The 16,964-nt window shown below is 42.3% G+C and overlaps 2 protein-coding genes across 5 annotated transcripts; one reads left to right on the forward strand and one right to left on the reverse strand.

Moving 5' to 3' along the window:
• Nucleotides 1-54: 54 nt before the first annotated feature.
• On the reverse strand, nt 55-10,707 carry prdm4 (PR domain containing 4). Of its 4 annotated transcripts, XM_060889916.1 has the most exons (13): nt 10,615-10,679; nt 10,366-10,420; nt 9,125-9,179; nt 8,497-8,618; nt 7,574-7,762; nt 4,993-5,724; nt 4,320-4,469; nt 4,054-4,172; nt 2,639-2,724; nt 2,429-2,556; nt 1,275-1,700; nt 823-991; nt 55-721 (listed from the first exon to the last, which is right to left on the reverse strand). In XM_060889916.1, exons 4-13 carry the CDS (start codon nt 8,615-8,617, stop codon nt 388-390), a joined length of 2,454 nt encoding a protein of 817 aa, XP_060745899.1. In that variant the 5' UTR covers nt 8,618; nt 9,125-9,179; nt 10,366-10,420; nt 10,615-10,679; the 3' UTR covers nt 55-387. The 4 variants fall into 4 exon arrangements, with proteins under 4 accessions (XP_060745899.1, XP_060745898.1, XP_060745897.1 ...); XM_060889915.1 differs by having other exon boundaries at nt 10,366-10,707; XM_060889914.1 differs by lacking the exon at nt 9,125-9,179 and having other exon boundaries at nt 10,615-10,706.
• A 93-nt stretch (nt 10,708-10,800) lies between these two features.
• Nucleotides 10,801-16,944, forward strand: psmc2 (proteasome 26S subunit, ATPase 2). The gene is made up of 12 exons (XM_060890178.1): nt 10,801-10,996; nt 12,294-12,331; nt 12,426-12,507; nt 12,598-12,697; nt 12,798-12,929; nt 13,024-13,096; nt 14,564-14,659; nt 14,777-14,941; nt 15,028-15,115; nt 15,778-15,980; nt 16,462-16,558; nt 16,668-16,944. The coding sequence occupies exons 1-12, from the start codon at nt 10,927-10,929 to the stop codon at nt 16,823-16,825; spliced, it is 1,302 nt and encodes a 433-aa protein (XP_060746161.1). The 5' UTR covers nt 10,801-10,926; the 3' UTR covers nt 16,826-16,944.
• Nucleotides 16,945-16,964: the final 20 nt, after the last annotated feature.

Below are 16,964 nucleotides of genomic sequence, written 5' to 3' on the forward strand. Positions count from 1 at the left end.
ATTTGTTTATGCAATGAAAAAATGGAAATGTGAAAAAAAAAAAAAAGCTAAAGATTTATAGAAATTAATTTATTTATAAATGACCCCAGTTCATATTCTAAGGTGGCTTTACTCACTGACATCATACAAATAAATAACAACTAAGGCAAAATGAAACTGACCTCATACTAAACTGATACACAATAAAATGTCAGTGTTTCAGATACAGCGTGTGATTTTTTCTGACCACCAGAAACATCCGCTGAGCCGAACAAGTCTCATACTCATGAACTGTTCCATATACCAGAGCGTCCATATAATTTGGCATCTCGGAAGGTAAAACAGAACGTAAACTGAATCAACGGTAAATAAATTTTAGTGTAATGTGAAGCAGCTCACAGTGAAAGGTTACAGAGTCTTATCAGAGGAAAACTCCTCCACGCCAATGTCACAATCTTTTCTCTCGTCTGGTTCTCTTAAATCTCGTTCCTGTTCTTCGTCCGGTTCTTCTTCCTCGTCGCCGTCTTCCTCCTCGCCATCTTCTTCATGAACCGCTCCCCTGCCTGTCTTTGGGCCTTTGCAGATTTTCAGGTGGCGTGTCAGATGGTACTTGGTCAGGAAGCCCTTGTTGCATTTCTCACAGATGAAGTCCCGTTTCCCTTCATGGGAGTTGAGGTGCTTCTTTAAGTGGTCGGTTTTGAGGAACTGCTTGTCGCACTTTGGGCAGTTAATTTGACGGTCGCTGCAGGAAAACAGACACAGAGGTTAACAAGCTGTTTGCTTGTGCTATGAAAAGAAATGTGAAGTAAAATAATAATGCGATAAAAATGTACATGTTCTTACAGCGAGTGTGAATACATGTGCTGCTTAAGGTCCTGTTTCCTGTTGAACGTCTTGTCACAGTGGTCACACTTGATGTTCTTGGTTCCCGAATGAATGACCATGTGAGATGCTACGTGGGCTTTCTGGGTAAAGGATTTTCCACACACATTGCACCTGAAGTTCTTCTGACCTTTAGAATAAGAGTAGAAATAAATCGACAGAGATCACAAACTACCCATTTTAAGACCGGGGCCAAAACTTTTTAGCAGCATAAACAAGATGTATCCAGAGGCAGCATAACGTAATGCTAGGCTTAACACTTGAAGGCACAAAATGCCATCATCACTAGAATTAAACAAAATGAGACAAAAACTTGTAATTATTTTTTTTTTTTACAATTCAACAATTTCTACAGAAGCTTCCAGACTCCAAAAAGAGCTTCTGTTATAGACGTTGTGGTGCTGATCTGGTACCTGTGTGGATTCTCAGGTGCATCCTCAGGTTACTTGGGTCGCTGAAGGCTTTGCTGCAGTAGCTGCACTTGTGTGGCCTCACACCCATATGACCCATGAAGTGCACATTGAGTTTGGTGGATGTGGTAAAGGCTCGCGAGCACATGCTGCATTTAAACTTCCTCTCTCGGCCATGACGCTGACCGTTTCTGCTGGACTGAGCTTCGCCCTGAGCCTGGCACTGCCATGACGGAGACGAGCTGCTGCTGGGGGCCTCGCTGGTCAGCTTATCCTGGGGGTGTGGCTGACCGTGTACGCCATGAGTCGGATCTTCCTGGGAGGGGCTGTGGCTGTGGGCGTGACTGTTGAGGTGGGCTTTGAACTCAGAGAAGGAGGTGCACTCTTTTCCACAGTGGCAGATTTGTCCCTCTGGAACGTGGGGAACGCCTACAGGACGGGATTCAGAAATAACGTTATAGCTTTACATGCCTTTGTCACTTGGAGTTTGTTGGTTGCGAGCTTTGCATACACTTGGTTATGTTTGTTGGTGGCTTCAATCGCTTCTTTTGTATTCTCTCTTCTCCCTCTCTCTGCAGTTACTGCCGATAGGGTCGAGTTGAATGGTGGGTGTAGCTGGTAGGTTGACTGATAGGAACTGAAAGGTGGGTGGAGCCAATTGGTGGGTGGAACTGACTGGTGAATAAGACCTGACAGGTGGGTGTGAGATAGCTGGAGAGTAGGACCTGACAGGTGGGTGGGAGCTAGCTGGTGGGTGGGACCTGGCTGCTGGGTTGGAGCTAGCTGGTGCATGGGGTTGACTGGTGGGTGGGACCTGACTGCTATGTGGGACCTGACTGGTGGGTAGGACCTGACCCGTGGTTAGGACCTGACCCGTGGTTAGGACCTGACTGGTGGGTAGGACCTGACTGGTGGGTGAGGCTTTCAGATGTTACACCTTACTTGACTAAAAAGATGTCTTTTATTAGACATCTCTAAAAACGCTGATTGTCATGAACCGTAGCTTCGTCCGATTTCATCTGGAGCTCCGGCAACTTCTTTAACTTCAAGGCAACTTTATCTAATAGCTTTTGAGAACTAAAGCATGAACTTCAGAAATCATTCTGAAGTCCAGAGAGCTGAGACTGTATGAGATCCTCACAGTCTCGCCGTCTTACCCAGCAGTCTGCTGTATTCCCGACTGTAATAAAAGAACAGCTCCTGCTCAGGGAGGATCTCTCGGGACGTACAGAAGAACAACTTCCCGTTATCGATGTACGCCACCAGGTTCTGCTCCTCCGTCGTCCTGCAGAAAACAAAAACAAGGAAATTAAGTGAAAAGCCTCTGGGACTCAGATTATACTCGTTAAGACCTGTGATTACGGCACCTCGCTTTCCTCACAAACATCATCCAGCTGCATTCGTTTTCATCCGTCGTCACTATACAGAACTCCAAGATGTCGTTGTGGAATATCTGAAAAACAAAAACACGTCTGTTTCAAAAAAATGACCAATTTAAATGAGACATAAAGGGAAAAATGTCAGTAAAGTCTCCATGTGTAAAGGAATTTAACACTTTATAATTCAATACAATTTTACTTATAATTTTTTTAACTAAATTTTCTCAAACTTATTTGATTTAATTGACGACTGCTTTCACTTTTGAGTCTCTCACAGTTTCTCCCTCGTGACGTCTCAGCGAGTTTTTCCTCACCGCCGTCACCTCTAGTCTCTTTTTTAATGTTTATGTTCCTGTAAAGCTGCTTTGTGGCTGTTAAAAGCTCTATGCAAATAAACCAGAAGTGATTATAACTTTCTTTGTCTGAACAGTGACAAAAACGTGAAGTGATGCTTATTGGTTCACCTCATCGGTTGCGTAAAGCAGAATCCATAACATTAAGTGTGGATGGCTTTGCTTTACAATTCCAAACTAAAGTAAACAATTTGTGGGTGATATTTGATGCCAATTTATCATTTGGCCATCATGTTCGTAACACTGTCAAAGCATCATTTTTTCATCTCAGAAACATTGTCAAATTACATCCCATGTTGACTTTCTCTGTGGCTGAAAAGTTCATCAACACTTTTGTTTTTTTGCACATTGATTACTGTAATGCTTTGCTGGCTAGAGTTCCTAGTGTGAGCTGTTAACCCCCTACATTCCTACACGTGCTCTACACTCTTCTGAAGCTGGTCTTCTGACGGTCCAAACGACACGGCTAAGAACTATGGGTGATCTGGATTTTTCTTCTTTTAGACTCCCAAATTGTGGAATTCCCCTCGGAGTTTAGGAATGCAGAATCTCTGGGTGTTTTTAAATCCCGCCTTAAAACAAATTTTTTTATGATAGATTTTATGTGATTTCTTTGTTATTTATTGGAGTTTTATTTTTTGTATGGTTCGTTTTAGTGCCTGTAAATGTTATGTATATCTTTTAATTTCATCTTTTTATGTCAAGGGCTTTGAGATGCTACTTTTAAAGGCGCAAAAAGGTCATTTAAAGCAAAACGTATAAAAACCGAGAAGTTTCAAAGTAACTGAGATCATCCAGAGAATTTTAGGATGCTGTGTCAGTTACTCGTTTACTTCTTTCCCAAAGCAATAATCAAGGCATTACACTAATTATCTATTTTCCACTTTACTCTGTTAGATCTTAATTCATTTTGTTGCTCTCTGAAAGTCACTACACTTGCAAAATTTAATTGTATTGTATAAAATGACAATGAGGCTAAAGTATGTTATCTTACTTTTATTTAATAAGTTATTTAGTGTTCTCTTTTTAGTGTTTTAGAGGAAGACTAACTTTCCAGAGCTGAGGCGTGTCTTTATCGGTCCAGCCGGAGAGCTCGACACTGCTGCAGTGTTGTCCTACCATGGGGCCAAAGCAGGTCCTGCTGGGAATCGTCTCTCGTGCAAACACCCCTGAGGAGATAAGACTACACGTTAGTGTCTGATTAGCGTGTTCTTTCCACAGTCTCTTGTTGCTTAGCAACCACATCCCCAAGACAGAGGAGTTAAACATCCTGAAATCACGCAGAGCAGAAATCAGTATAAAATATCGTCACTGACCGTTCGGCTCATCGGCTACAGACACGCGGAGGCACAGTGGGTGGGGCAACGAGAGGCGGGCTCTGCTCTGAATGGGCGTGTCTGGGATGAAGGTGGCGGGACCGTGTTCGGGACAGTCAGAGCTGTAGGAGCGCTCACACAAAGTGCACCCTAAACACATGACAGCATTAATAACCAACTTAATAACCAACAAATGATAAAGTACACAAGCTGTAAAATAACGTGTGTGTTATACAGCAAGAGAAAATAAAACACAGGCCCTAAAACCTGCCACTGTGTCCAAAAAATGCATATAAAATAAAAACAAAACAATAAAAATGTTTCTACTATTTAGGCTCATTACTATCAGTAACTATTTAGACTTAGTATTTAGCCTATAATTGAATTACTTTCTCCTATCGCTATTTTTCCTCTTCATTTCCGAAAAGACCTGATTATTTCAACTATTACTCATTCATTCAGTAAAGAATGACACAAAAAAATGTTAAAAAGACAAAAAAATCTCTCATTGCAGGTAAAAATGTTTCTCAATGAAGACAAAAATAAAAACAACAAAAAAAATCTCTCACTGTAAAAAAAAAATAAAAACAAGTGAAAAAACTTAACTACATTCATGTCATCACCTTAAATCTACTTTGTTCATTTAATCAGAGCTTTTACTTGTAGAACTCACAAATGGTGAAAGCAGCGTTGATGTTCTTGTTGACGACGGTGGCGTTCTCCAGCTGCAGCGTAGAGTTGACCAGGACGAGACTGCTGTCCGGGCCGAGCGAGACCTCAGCGGTGATTGGGGACACGTTTACGGGCTCCAGCCCCATGCCTGAGCTGTGCAGCGATACGGGTTCGAGCTGCGTCTGCGTCGCCATGGCACCGGTAAGCACTACGCTGACCACACCAGAGTTCAGCTCACCGTTAGTGTGTAGAGCTTCACTCAGAGCTCCAGGAGCTCCGGGTCCTGAGCTGCTCCCCACACGTCCGCTCATGTGCTCCTGCTCCATCACCACAGGCAGCTCCAGCCCAGGGCCGTGCAAAGCCATGACGCCTCCCTCCAGGCTCTCGTGGGGCTGATTCCTACCTCCGAGGGGCTGCTGGGAGTCTGCGCTCACCACCACGCCATCCATGTTGGCCAGCTCTTCCCCCATGCCGTCTGGAGACATGGGACTGTTCACACGCGATTCCATCGCCAGGCCGGCATCCAGTTGCACCTCATGAGCGCCGCCCTGGTGGAGCTCTGCCTGTCGCGAGTCTATAGACACCAGGCTTTGTTCTAAATGTCCTCCTGCACCGCTGTAGGGGTCGAGAGATGAAGGGTTGCTGTTGGCGACGGACAGAGTGGCGTCCATGTTAAGGCTGCTGGGGTGGATGTACTGAGGAGGAGGACGATCGGCCAGGTACGACAAAATACCTACAGAAACGGCAGATATTACCTCAGGGCGAATCTTTATCAATTCACTTCTCTTCACAGATAGTTCGATTTTAATTTGGGAAGTTTAGTTTTCTATCACAGCAGCTCTCAAAGCAAAAAGCAAAAAAAAAATAGGGGCTTCTTTTCAATATATTACATTTAACTGTAAATGTACAATGTCACAAACATTTAATAAATACATGAATTATTGTATCTGCAGGTGAGTTTCTGCTGTATAACGTGAGCTAATCCACAGGACCTGGTTTTATAGAAAAATAATCAGCATTTTAGAGTCAAGCTTCTTCATTGTGTTTGTTTGAATGTGCTGCCACCTGCAGGACATGTTCAGAACCACACAAAATCTTCCTTATGATGTGTTTAATTCATTACAAGAAGAAATAATCCACTAAACAAGACGATGTTGAACGTTTTAAGAGGAGAGAAATGTTTCAGTTCAAACATCGTGAGCTGAAAAGTCCGGTGATAAAACAGAGCGTCTGTTACCATGACGATAAAAGCGATCGGGTTTAGAAACATCATAAAAACTTCTTTTGAGGACCGTTTCAGTCCTGACATCATAGACGAAAAGACAGAGATGTCAAATAAGTTAGGAGGGAAAAAAATAAATAAATAAATAAATAAACAAACAAACAAACAAATAAATAAATAAATTAGGAGGAGGATTTGATTATTAGAGGAACGAGGAGAGTAACGTGTCTTTATAATGAACAATAAGGTGAAACGGATCAGCTGAATTTACATTAAATCTCCCTTTAAAACTCTCTCTCTCGTTCATTTTCTACCGCTTATCTGAACTACCTCGGGTCACGGGGAGCCTGTGCCTATCTCAGGTCTCATCGGGCATCAAGGCAGGATACACCCTGGACGGAGTGCCAACCCATCGCAGGGCACACACACACACACACTCTCATTCACTCTCGCAACCACACACTAACCATCAACCTACCATGCATGTCTTTGGACCGGGGGAGGAAACCGGAGTACCCGGAGGAAACCCCCGAGGCACAGGGAGAACATGCAAACTCCACACACACAAGGTGGAGGCGGGAATCGAACCCCCAACCCTGGAGGTGTGAGGCGAACGTGCTAACCACTAAGCCACCGTGCCCCCCCCTTTAAAACTAATTTTTTAATTAATGTTAGAATTGATTAGAATTAGCATTAATATTGATTAATTATCCCTCATCAATATGTTTATTCTTCAATATTTATCATTATTACATAATATAACGTCGCTGTCGGGCAGAAACCTCGTATGTCCAAATTTGGTCAATTTCATATTTTTTCACATATCGATGCTATTGGTCAGTCCCCACGTGGGTCTGTTATTTTTACAAGTTATTAATCTAAAGTCTTGAAAATAGCTTGAGCACAAATCTCATAACTCCATCGGACACTTCAACTGTCCACCTCTTCCTCACTCCGTGTGAGAGCTTCACGGCATATTTCTCCTCAAGAAGAGTCGCAACGAATCAACACGTCTTCTGAGGTAAAAAATCTTGACCCCCGCTAGTTCTGGTGCTTGTCTGAGGACAGGAATTTAGCTCAAGACAATCCACTGCAACGCGGACTAAACCCTGTGCACTGCAGATAAGGTACGGCGTTTTTTTAATTTCCTGAAAAATAACGGTTTTGGAGATACGAGGATTCCGTCTGACAGCGACGATATACACTTTTATAAAATATCATACACTTTTTTGTATTTAGTCCGATACACTGTGCTGCATGTGGTGCATGGTAGAAAAGTCAACTATTGTGGTGTATGTGTGTGTGTATGTGTGTGTGTGTGTGTGTGTGTGTGTGTGTGTGTGTGTGCGTAGTTTATCACCTGGTAGAATATGTCTGAAGTAGCTGCTCTCCAGGTGAGGGTACGGAGGAGGAGGCAGGGTGTAGTTCCTCTCAGGAAGTCCACACATCACTCCTCGGTCTCCTAAAGGCCCCATGGGTAACATCAGGGAGAGCGCAGAGGGCAGCGGCCCCAGAGACGGCCCTAGGCTCGGTATAGCCACCGGCATTCCTGTGGAAAGAGCAGAGAGATCGTCTCAAGACATCAACAGAGAAACAAACAAGACATTTTAAATATTTGAATAAAATCTGATCGAATACTATATACACACATATATATATATATATACACACAAAACTAATCGACTGAGCAGGTAGGTTTGTGTGTGTGTGTGTGTTAGTGTGTGAGTGTGTGAGAGAAAGAGAGAGAGAGAGAACAGAGCAAGGCCCTTAACCCTCAAATGCTTAGTTGTATAAAATGAGATTTAAAAAAAGTTGATAAAAGCTGTAAATGAACGTGTATGTTTGTGCGTGTGTGTGTGTGTGTGTGTTATAATACAGGTACTTTATTACAGGAATACACGACAGGAATAAAACACTTTATGCTGTGGTGCTGCTGAAAAAACTCAGCTCGTCTTAACTGTGATTCCATTTCATTTTCACTGTATCCTTCATTTTGTAGTTTACTGTTACAGCTAACGCTCATCAAACACGATCTAGCAGCTAGAAACAGTCTTTCCCTCACTAACCCCCTCTATCCGTCTCTCTCTCTCTCTCTCTCTGTCTGTCTCTATATCTCTTTCCATATATATGTCTGTCTCTCTCTATTTGTAGGTCTTTCTCTCTCTCTGTATTCTCCACTTTTTTTTAAGAAGATTCATCTCTAATTGTTTTCCTCTAATAGCACAATGCACAGAGGGTTGTTTTGTTGTTGTTGTTGTTTTTTGTTTCTTCCTCTGATCTGACCTGGAGTGGTGATGGGGTTGTGGCTGTGAGTGGGCGAGGTAGGAAGCCCCAAATGACTGGCACTGACGGAGGACACGCTGAGCTGGTCCATGCCCACCGGACTGAGGTTCATGTCGTTCATTCTGAGCAGAAAAAAAAAATAAAAAGTCTGTGACACATTAAAGAAAAAGGTCCAGGCAGAGCAATGAGTGTGTGCTCGTCTTTAGGAGAAATACTTTTACTGTCACTGAACACGTGCAATAATAACCTGAATAATTCTTTTGGATGTCAGTAAAACTAAAGAAAGTAGAAATAAAAGAAAAAGTGTAGTTAAACTGTGGAGAGAATAAATAACAGCTAGATAGATAGATAGATAGATACATATGCAAACAAATAAATACAGAAACATACAAACAAATTTATTCATTAATGTGCAGAAAATTTATTTTATTCTGCAATAAAATCTGTTATAGTTTTATTCTCCTAGCCACAATACCACTCTGGTTACTCATCCAGTTCGACTTTACCTGAAGAGAGCAGAATGATGCAGCGGCGCTTTAATGCTCTACAGCTTTCCATGCACAAACACATCATCTAATAAAGCTTTAACATTCACAACATCTCACTCAACAGCTCGTAATGATCTTACGTAGAAGCTGCACTGCATTCCTCGAATCTGAGTCCTGGATTTCTCAATCAAATGACTGAAAAAAATACGGAGTAAAGAAAGAAGCTTTTTCTCTGATCATTTTTTTTTTTTTTTTACAGCAAATCTTAATCACGTGCATAAATGTTCTTCTTCCTGTGACGTGAGCAAATTGTGTTTAAGGTAAAGTTTTGTTTAGTCACAAGTTCATTTACTTTTACATTATGAGTCTGTTAAGATAAATAATGATCTATAAACAAGGACATTACAAACAGAGGTAATAAAACAAGGGGTGTGTCCATGGTTCTGGGACATGGGGTGTTAAAAGGGGGCAGAAGCACAATAAGGGGTGGCAAAGGTTTAATAAAAGGTTTAATTTAAAGCTGCACAAGCTTTTGCGAAGAATCAACATAAGGATATATACACACACACACACACACACACACACACACACATATATACACACACAGACACTATATATATATATATATATATATATATATGTATCTATGTATGTATGTATGTATGTATGTATGTATATGTGTGTGTGTATGTATGTGTATGTATGTATGTATGTATGTATGTATGTATGTATATGTGTGTGTGTGTGTATGTATGTATGTATGTATGTATATGTGTGTGTGTGTGTATGTATGTGTGTGTGTGTATGTATGTATGTATGTATGTATATATGTGTGTGTGTGTGTATGTATGTATGTGTGTGTATGTATGTATATGTGTGTGTGTGTATGTGTATGTATGTATGTATGTATATGTATATGTATGTATGTATGTGTGTGTATGTATGTATGTATGTATATGTGTGTGTGTGTGTATGTGTATGTGTATGTATGTATGTATGTATGTATGTGTGTGTATGTACGTATGTATGTATATGTGTGTGTGTGTGTGTGTATGTGTATGTATGTATGTATGTGTGTGTGTATATGTATCTATGTATGTATGTATGTATGTGTGTGTGTATATGTATCTATGTATGTATGTATGTATGTATGTATGTGTGTGTGTGTATGTATATGTATGTATGTGTGTGTGTATATGTATCTATGTATGTATGTATGTATGTATGTATGTATGTGTGTGTGTATGTATGTATGTATGTATGTATGTGTGTGTGTGTGTGTATGTATGTGTATGTATGTATGTGTGTGTGTGTGTGTATGTATGTATGTATGTATGTATGTGTGTGTGTAAACTAATTTTAACAAAACAACACATCTTACCTGAAAGCTTCTTCCTTCACATATGGCACTGCGAGGTCTAGCTACATTTTTACAACTAAAAAAAAGTTATTTAATAAATAAATTTAATTCAGCACTTAAACTAAAACAGCCCAAAGCTTCATGGATAATAAACGCACAGGATTTCATTTAAGCATAAAATCCATAAAGCTCGTGTTCAATTCTACACTTCTTTAAACTTATATACATATTTACGCATTTCCACGCCACATTCTTTTAAAATATACTTACGCTCAAGTTTAAAATTTAGATATTTCTAGTAAAAAAACAATCAGAAGAAAACAATAACATGCTATAATGTAAGCGCGACTCCGCGAGGGTAATCAGAATTCAAAATAAAAGCCCTCAAACCAAACGTTTAACAGTTGGTATTAACTAAAAATATGAAAAGGCTTTTATTTTTAAAGCCGGATATTTGTACAGTCGGAACCGGAAGTGAACAAGTACGCTAAGCTAAAAAACCTGCTGTGTAATCTCGTCTCCGCTGCTACTGAAGAGACGCGTAATAAACAATAAGAAAGTTAAATATATCGGTAAATAAATATGCCGGATTATTTAGGAACCGAGCAGCGTAAAGTTAAAGAGGAGGAAAAAGATGACACGACAATTCGAGGTATAGTTACTTTATATACATGTTCAATATTAGCATGTTAGCATGTAGCTAGCATTTAGCAATAAAAGGCTAAAATACGTGTAAGAGATTTATTATTTATTTAATCTTTAATATTTATAATAAATAATATGACTCTGGGCATGTAGATGTGATAAAGTGAGCAGTATTTTGTTGTTATTAGGTGACTCGAGCTAAATTGGACGTTAGCTTTCTCGGCTAATTCATGACACTACGTTAGTTACCGGTCGGGTGCAAAAGTTTGTGCCCCCCAAAGGATGGGTTTCTGAATAGAAAAGTCAAATCAATTTTTATTTGTCACATACATACAGAGTACGACATTCAAACATAAGGAATGCAATTTGTGGTAAAAAAAATAAATAAATAACCAAATGGTCGTTAGAGAGGTTATGGTTAATGGTTAGAGAGTCTGACTCGTAACACGAAGGTTGTGGGTTCGAGTCTCGGGCCGGCCACGACTGAGGTGCCCCCCGTGCAACGTCACGTCACTATCACTAAACTATATAAAAAGAAACTATATAAAATATGAAAATATAACTGAAAAATAATGTATATACATATTCATAAATATACATAAATGCGTATGGTTTTTAATTATTGTCCTTAAAGTGTCCATGTGCAGTATGGTGTGTATAAAGGGGTACTGGTATATGTCCAGAGTCAAAGCGCGGGTCCAGAGTTAAAGCGCGGGTCCAGAGTCAAAGCGCGGGTCCAGAGTCAAAGCGCGGGTCCAGAGTCAAAGCGCGGGTCCAGAGTCAAAGCGCCGGTCCAGAGTCAAAGCGCCGGTCCAGAGTCAAAGCGCCGGTCCAGAGTCAAAGCGCCGGTCCAGAGTCAAAGCGCCGGTCCAGAGTCAAAGCGCCGGTCCAGAAAAACAGTGAAGATGGAGGCAGAGGTCCAGTACTAGATCCAGATCCTGGATGTTTCCTCATTTAAGTGGGAAATATTTTATCATTAATTACATAAACTTTCAGTGTGTGATCTAGTTCATGTTTGCACAAAATGTACATTTGGGGAAAATGTCTTAAGGAACAAAAACGAAGCTGTAGTGAGATTTAGCTCTCATTAAAGCACAACTCCAGGTTTATAAAGAGATATTTATGTTGTATAGAAGTCAGTTCACTGTCATGTTTATTGACTCCAATTCCCAGAATGCACTGCAGCCAAACGACCCTCGTTTTTTAATGTCACCGAACTTATTGTTTTCATGTTTGAATAATGGTTATTATTATAGAATTGATTCATTATTTCTGAAGTTGATTTGTTTGTTTTTGTTTGTTAGCTTTGGATGAAGGAGACATCGCTCTGCTAAAGACTTATGTAAGTGCCCCTTTAATGACATCATGGTTTTATCATTGCTTCCTTACATGATTCTAAAGCCAGTGACGTCGTTGTTGTTGTCTTCCACGTACAGGGTCAGAGCACATATTCCCGTCAGATCAAGCAAGTGGAGGATGACATCCAGCAGCTCCTCAAGAAGATCAATGAGCTCACAGGTAGGCGAGAGACACGACTTTAGATTAGATTAGATTAGACGGATCTGATGTCGGTGGTTGTGTTGTAAAACATGCGCTCGGATTGTGCAGGTATTAAGGAGTCAGACACGGGCTTGGCTCCTCCTGCTCTGTGGGATCTGGCTGCTGATAAACAGACACTGCAGAGTGAACAGCCGCTGCAGGTTGCCAGGTGTGAAGAGTTTACTCAGTTTTCTGTAGATTAAAGTGGCTTCCTCTGAAGCACCACATGAAGCTCTGTCGTTTAACGCTTCATGTTTCGGGCTCTTAAGGTGCACCAAGATCATCAACGCTGACTCAGAGGATCCGAAGTACATCATTAACGTGAAGCAGTTCGCCAAGTTCGTGGTGGATCTGAGTGACCAGGTCGCCCCGACCGACATCGAGGAGGGCATGAGAGTTGGGTAGGTAGAGCAGTAGCACAGAGCCACAAAACCTACAGTTTTATTCTCAGACGCTTGCTGGAAATCCCATGTTGTGTTTGTTCTCGTCTTCCAGCGTCGACAGAAACAAGTATCAGATCCACATACCACTGCCACCCAAAATCGACCCCACTGTCACTATGATGCAGGTGAGGAAGCAGCCGGGCGTCGTGTCACTCTCCACACGTCAGATTTTACACACGTCAAACTCCACACGTCAGATTTTACACACGTCACACTCCACACGTCAGATTTTACACACGTCACACTCCACACGTCAGATTTTACACACGTCACACTCCACACGTCAGATTGTACACACGTCACACTCCACACGTCAGATTTTACACACGTCACACTCCACACGTCAGATTTTACACACGTCACACTCCACACGTCATATTTTACACACGTCACACTCCACACGTCAGATTTTACACACGTCACACTCCACACGTCAGATTTTACACACGTCACACTCCACACGTCAGATTTTACACACGTCACACTCCACACGTCAGATTTTACACACGTCACACTCCACACGTCAGATTTTACACACGTCACACTCCACACGTCAGATTTTACACACGTCACACTCCACACGTCAGATTTTACACACGTCACACTCCACACGTCAGATTTTACACACGTCACACTCCACACGTCAGATTTTACACACGTCACACTCCACACGTCAGATTTTACACACGTCACACTCCACACGTCAGATTTTACACACGTCACACTCCACACTTCAGATTTTACACACGTCACACTCCACACTTCAGATTTTACACACGTCACACTCCACACGTCAGATTTTACACACGTCACTCTCCACACGTCAGATTTTACACACGTCACTCTCCACACGTCAGATTTTACACACGTCACACTCCACACGTCAGATTTTACACACGTCACACTCCACACGTCAGATTTTACACACGTCACACTCCACACGTCACACTCCACACGTCAGATTTTACACACGTCACTCTCCACATGTCAGATTTTACACACGTCACTCTCCACACGTCACTCTCCACACGTCACTCTCCACACGTCACTCTCCACACGTCACTCTCCACACGTCACACTCCACACGTCACACTCCAGACGTCACTCTCCACACGTCAGATTTAACACACGTCACAGTCCACACGTCACTCTCCACATGTCAGATTTTACACACGTCACAGTCCACACGCCACACTCCACACGTCAGATTTTACACACGTCACAGTCCACACGTCACAGTCCACACGTCAGATTTTACACACGTCACACTCCACACGTCACGCTCCCCACACGTCACGCTCCCCACACGTCACGCTCCCCACGTCACACTGCACACGTCAGACTTTACACGTCACGCTCCACACATGTCAGACTTTACACATCACACGTCACGCTCCACACACGTCATGCTCCACATATCAGATTCTTGTTTATACACACTGCTGTTTGGATTGCTGCTTGGATCTGTGAATTTCCTTCTGGGTTTAATAAAGCCATCCATCCATCTATCCCTTCCTCCCTCCCCTCCTCCCCTAGCACGGGAAATAAAATAAACTGTAACCTGAAGAGAATAAATGGGTGTGTGTAAACAGGTGGAGGAGAAGCCAGATGTGACCTACAGCGATGTCGGAGGCTGTAAGGAGCAGATCGAGAAGCTCAGGGAAGTGGTGGAGACGCCTCTTCTGCACGTACGTCATCACTCAGACTTCACACTGAATTTCTCTCTTTCTGTTTCGTCCGGGTCCGAGCGTCTCTCTCTCTCTCTCTCTCTCTCTCTCTCTCTCTCTCTCTCTCTTCCTGTTCAGCCGGAGCGCTTCGTGAACCTGGGCATCGAGCCCCCTAAAGGCGTGCTGCTATTCGGACCTCCAGGAACGGGGAAAACCCTGTGTGCTCGCGCTGTGGCCAATCGCACTGACGCCTGCTTCATCAGAGTCATCGGTTCCGAGCTGGTCCAGAAGTACGTTGGAGAGGTGAGCATGCTGCTGCTGTACACGCTGAGAGACTCATGTCCTTAATCCAGATGTGACGTTGTTAACGAGATCTGTGTTCTCTTTAGGGAGCTCGAATGGTTCGGGAACTCTTCGAGATGGCCAGGACCAAGAAGGCTTGTCTAATCTTCTTCGATGAAATCGATGCTATTGGAGGTAACAGTTCTCGAGAGGCTGATTATTTTAATATACAGACTTGCATTACATTTAAATTTCTGCCATTTAGCAGACGCCTTTATTCAGAGTGACTTACAATTTTACCTCATTTTATACAACTGAGTAATTGAGGGTTAAGGGCCTTTCTCAGGGGCCCAGAAATGGCATCTTGGTGGACCTGGGATTTAAATTAATGACCTTCCCATACCTCATTTACCAGGCTATCACATCCCTGGTGACTTACTGACCTCATTCATATAAATCTGGAATGACTGACAGATGTGTAGGTGATATTCGCCCATATTATCTGACCCCTGGAAGCCCCACCCACGGGCCCCTTTTTTATCAGATTGTGTTTTCCTTGGCTAACAGATATTACTGTATAGTCCACATGCTCTTTTTCCCTCCAGAATGATTATTTGATCAATTCCCTCCCACGTTCACAAATCTCCACCCACAGGATCTTCCCTGTCCTGGAGGGTGCAGTGTATTTAAAATGACTGACAGGAGGCAGATCCAATCACAAACCAGCTTTTCAGCAACTTAGACTATGACTTATTCTGTAGTAGCCCTGCCATTCATTCATTTATTTATTTATTTATTTATTTATTTATTTATTTATTTATTTAATTTATTATCTCTAACTTATCAAACCTGTGCAGGAGCTCGTTTTGATGACGGAGCTGGAGGAGATAACGAGGTCCAGAGAACCATGCTGGAGCTCATCAACCAGCTGGACGGCTTCGACCCCAGAGGAAACATCAAGGTCCTAATGGCCACCAATCGACCCGACACTCTGGACCCTGCCCTCATGAGACCCGGGCGTCTGGACCGAAAGATCGAATTCAGCCTGCCTGACCTGGAGGTGAGGACGTTTCACCTCACAGCACTGAGCCTTCAGAGAAAAGAAAAACATCTATACAGTACACTAATATTAGAGCTCTAACACCTGCTGCTCCTGATGTCGCAGCGATGCTTCCGTTGCTATGATACACAAAATCTCAGAAGCATGATGGAGGCAGGGTTTAAGAGTATCTGTGGTTCAAGACCAATACGTGTCTGATCCTCACACTCTGGTAATGTTTTAAGTGTTAAATTCATCTGTATTGGATATGAAATATTTTCATGTTTTAAGAAACACATACATTCACTAAAATGTGTATTATCAGGTATCCAGGTGCCATGGCAACGTCGTCTTTCGCACCCGATTGACTCACAGTGGCCGAGAAGTCGTCCGTTTTAAACCGAACCGTCACTTGGCTCTTTAATTGAAACGTTTGAGGCTCCGTAAAGAAAACGCGTCATGACTCCCGGTGTATTTTATTTATTTTTCCCCTTTCACACAGGGTCGCACTCACATCTTTAAGATTCACGCTCGCTCCATGAGCGTAGAGAGAGAGATTCGGTTCGAGCTGCTGGCCCGCCTCTGTCCCAACAGCACAGGTTCATCAACTCTTCTTCTCTCAACTCTTACCTGCACTTCTACTTTCTTTTTCTTCTCAAACCCCAGACTGAATCTGTGGTGTATTTTTTTTTTTTTTTTTTTTTGCAGGAGCGGAGATCCGGAGCGTGTGCACGGAGGCGGGAATGTTCGCCATCAGAGCTCGCAGGAAAATCGCCACAGAGAAAGATTTCCTCGAAGCCGTCAACAAAGTCATCAAATCCTACGCCAAGTTCAGCGCCACTCCGCGCTACATGACCTACAACTGATCGCACTCTTTCTTCACTCTGTCCTTCTTTACAGGAGAAAGAGTCATGCTGTGCGTTCGTCAACGTTTGTTTCTGTTCTTTAATGCTTATATAATTAAATAAAATTTACCAAACATTCACACTTTGGTCCTGAGCTTGA

This window comes from Tachysurus vachellii, chromosome 16 (genome assembly GCF_030014155.1).
Source record: "Tachysurus vachellii isolate PV-2020 chromosome 16, HZAU_Pvac_v1, whole genome shotgun sequence".
Lineage (NCBI taxonomy): Eukaryota > Metazoa > Chordata > Actinopteri > Siluriformes > Bagridae > Tachysurus > Tachysurus vachellii.

What these genes read in the sequence shown, in the direction of transcription:
- psmc2 (XM_060890178.1), top strand. Translation starts at nt 10,927, where the DNA reads ATGCCGGATTATTTAGGAACCGAGCAGCGTAAAGTTAAAGAGGAGGAA. An exon ending in CCACTGTCACTATGATGCAG is followed by an intron (nt 13,097 to 14,563) that starts GTGAGGAAGCAG and finishes GTGTGTAAACAG; the next exon opens with GTGGAGGAGAAGCCAGATGT. An exon ending in TCCAGAAGTACGTTGGAGAG is followed by an intron (nt 14,942 to 15,027) that starts GTGAGCATGCTG and finishes TGTTCTCTTTAG; the next exon opens with GGAGCTCGAATGGTTCGGGA.
- prdm4 (XM_060889913.1), bottom strand. Translation starts at nt 8,617, where the DNA reads ATGAACGACATGAACCTCAGTCCGGTGGGCATGGACCAGCTCAGCGTG. An exon ending in TGTAGCCGATGAGCCGAACG is followed by an intron (nt 4,173 to 4,319) that starts GTCAGTGACGAT and finishes TTATCTCCTCAG; the next exon opens with GGGTGTTTGCACGAGAGACG. An exon ending in CACATGTATTCACACTCGCT is followed by an intron (nt 722 to 822) that starts GTAAGAACATGT and finishes GTTTTCCTGCAG; the next exon opens with CGACCGTCAAATTAACTGCC.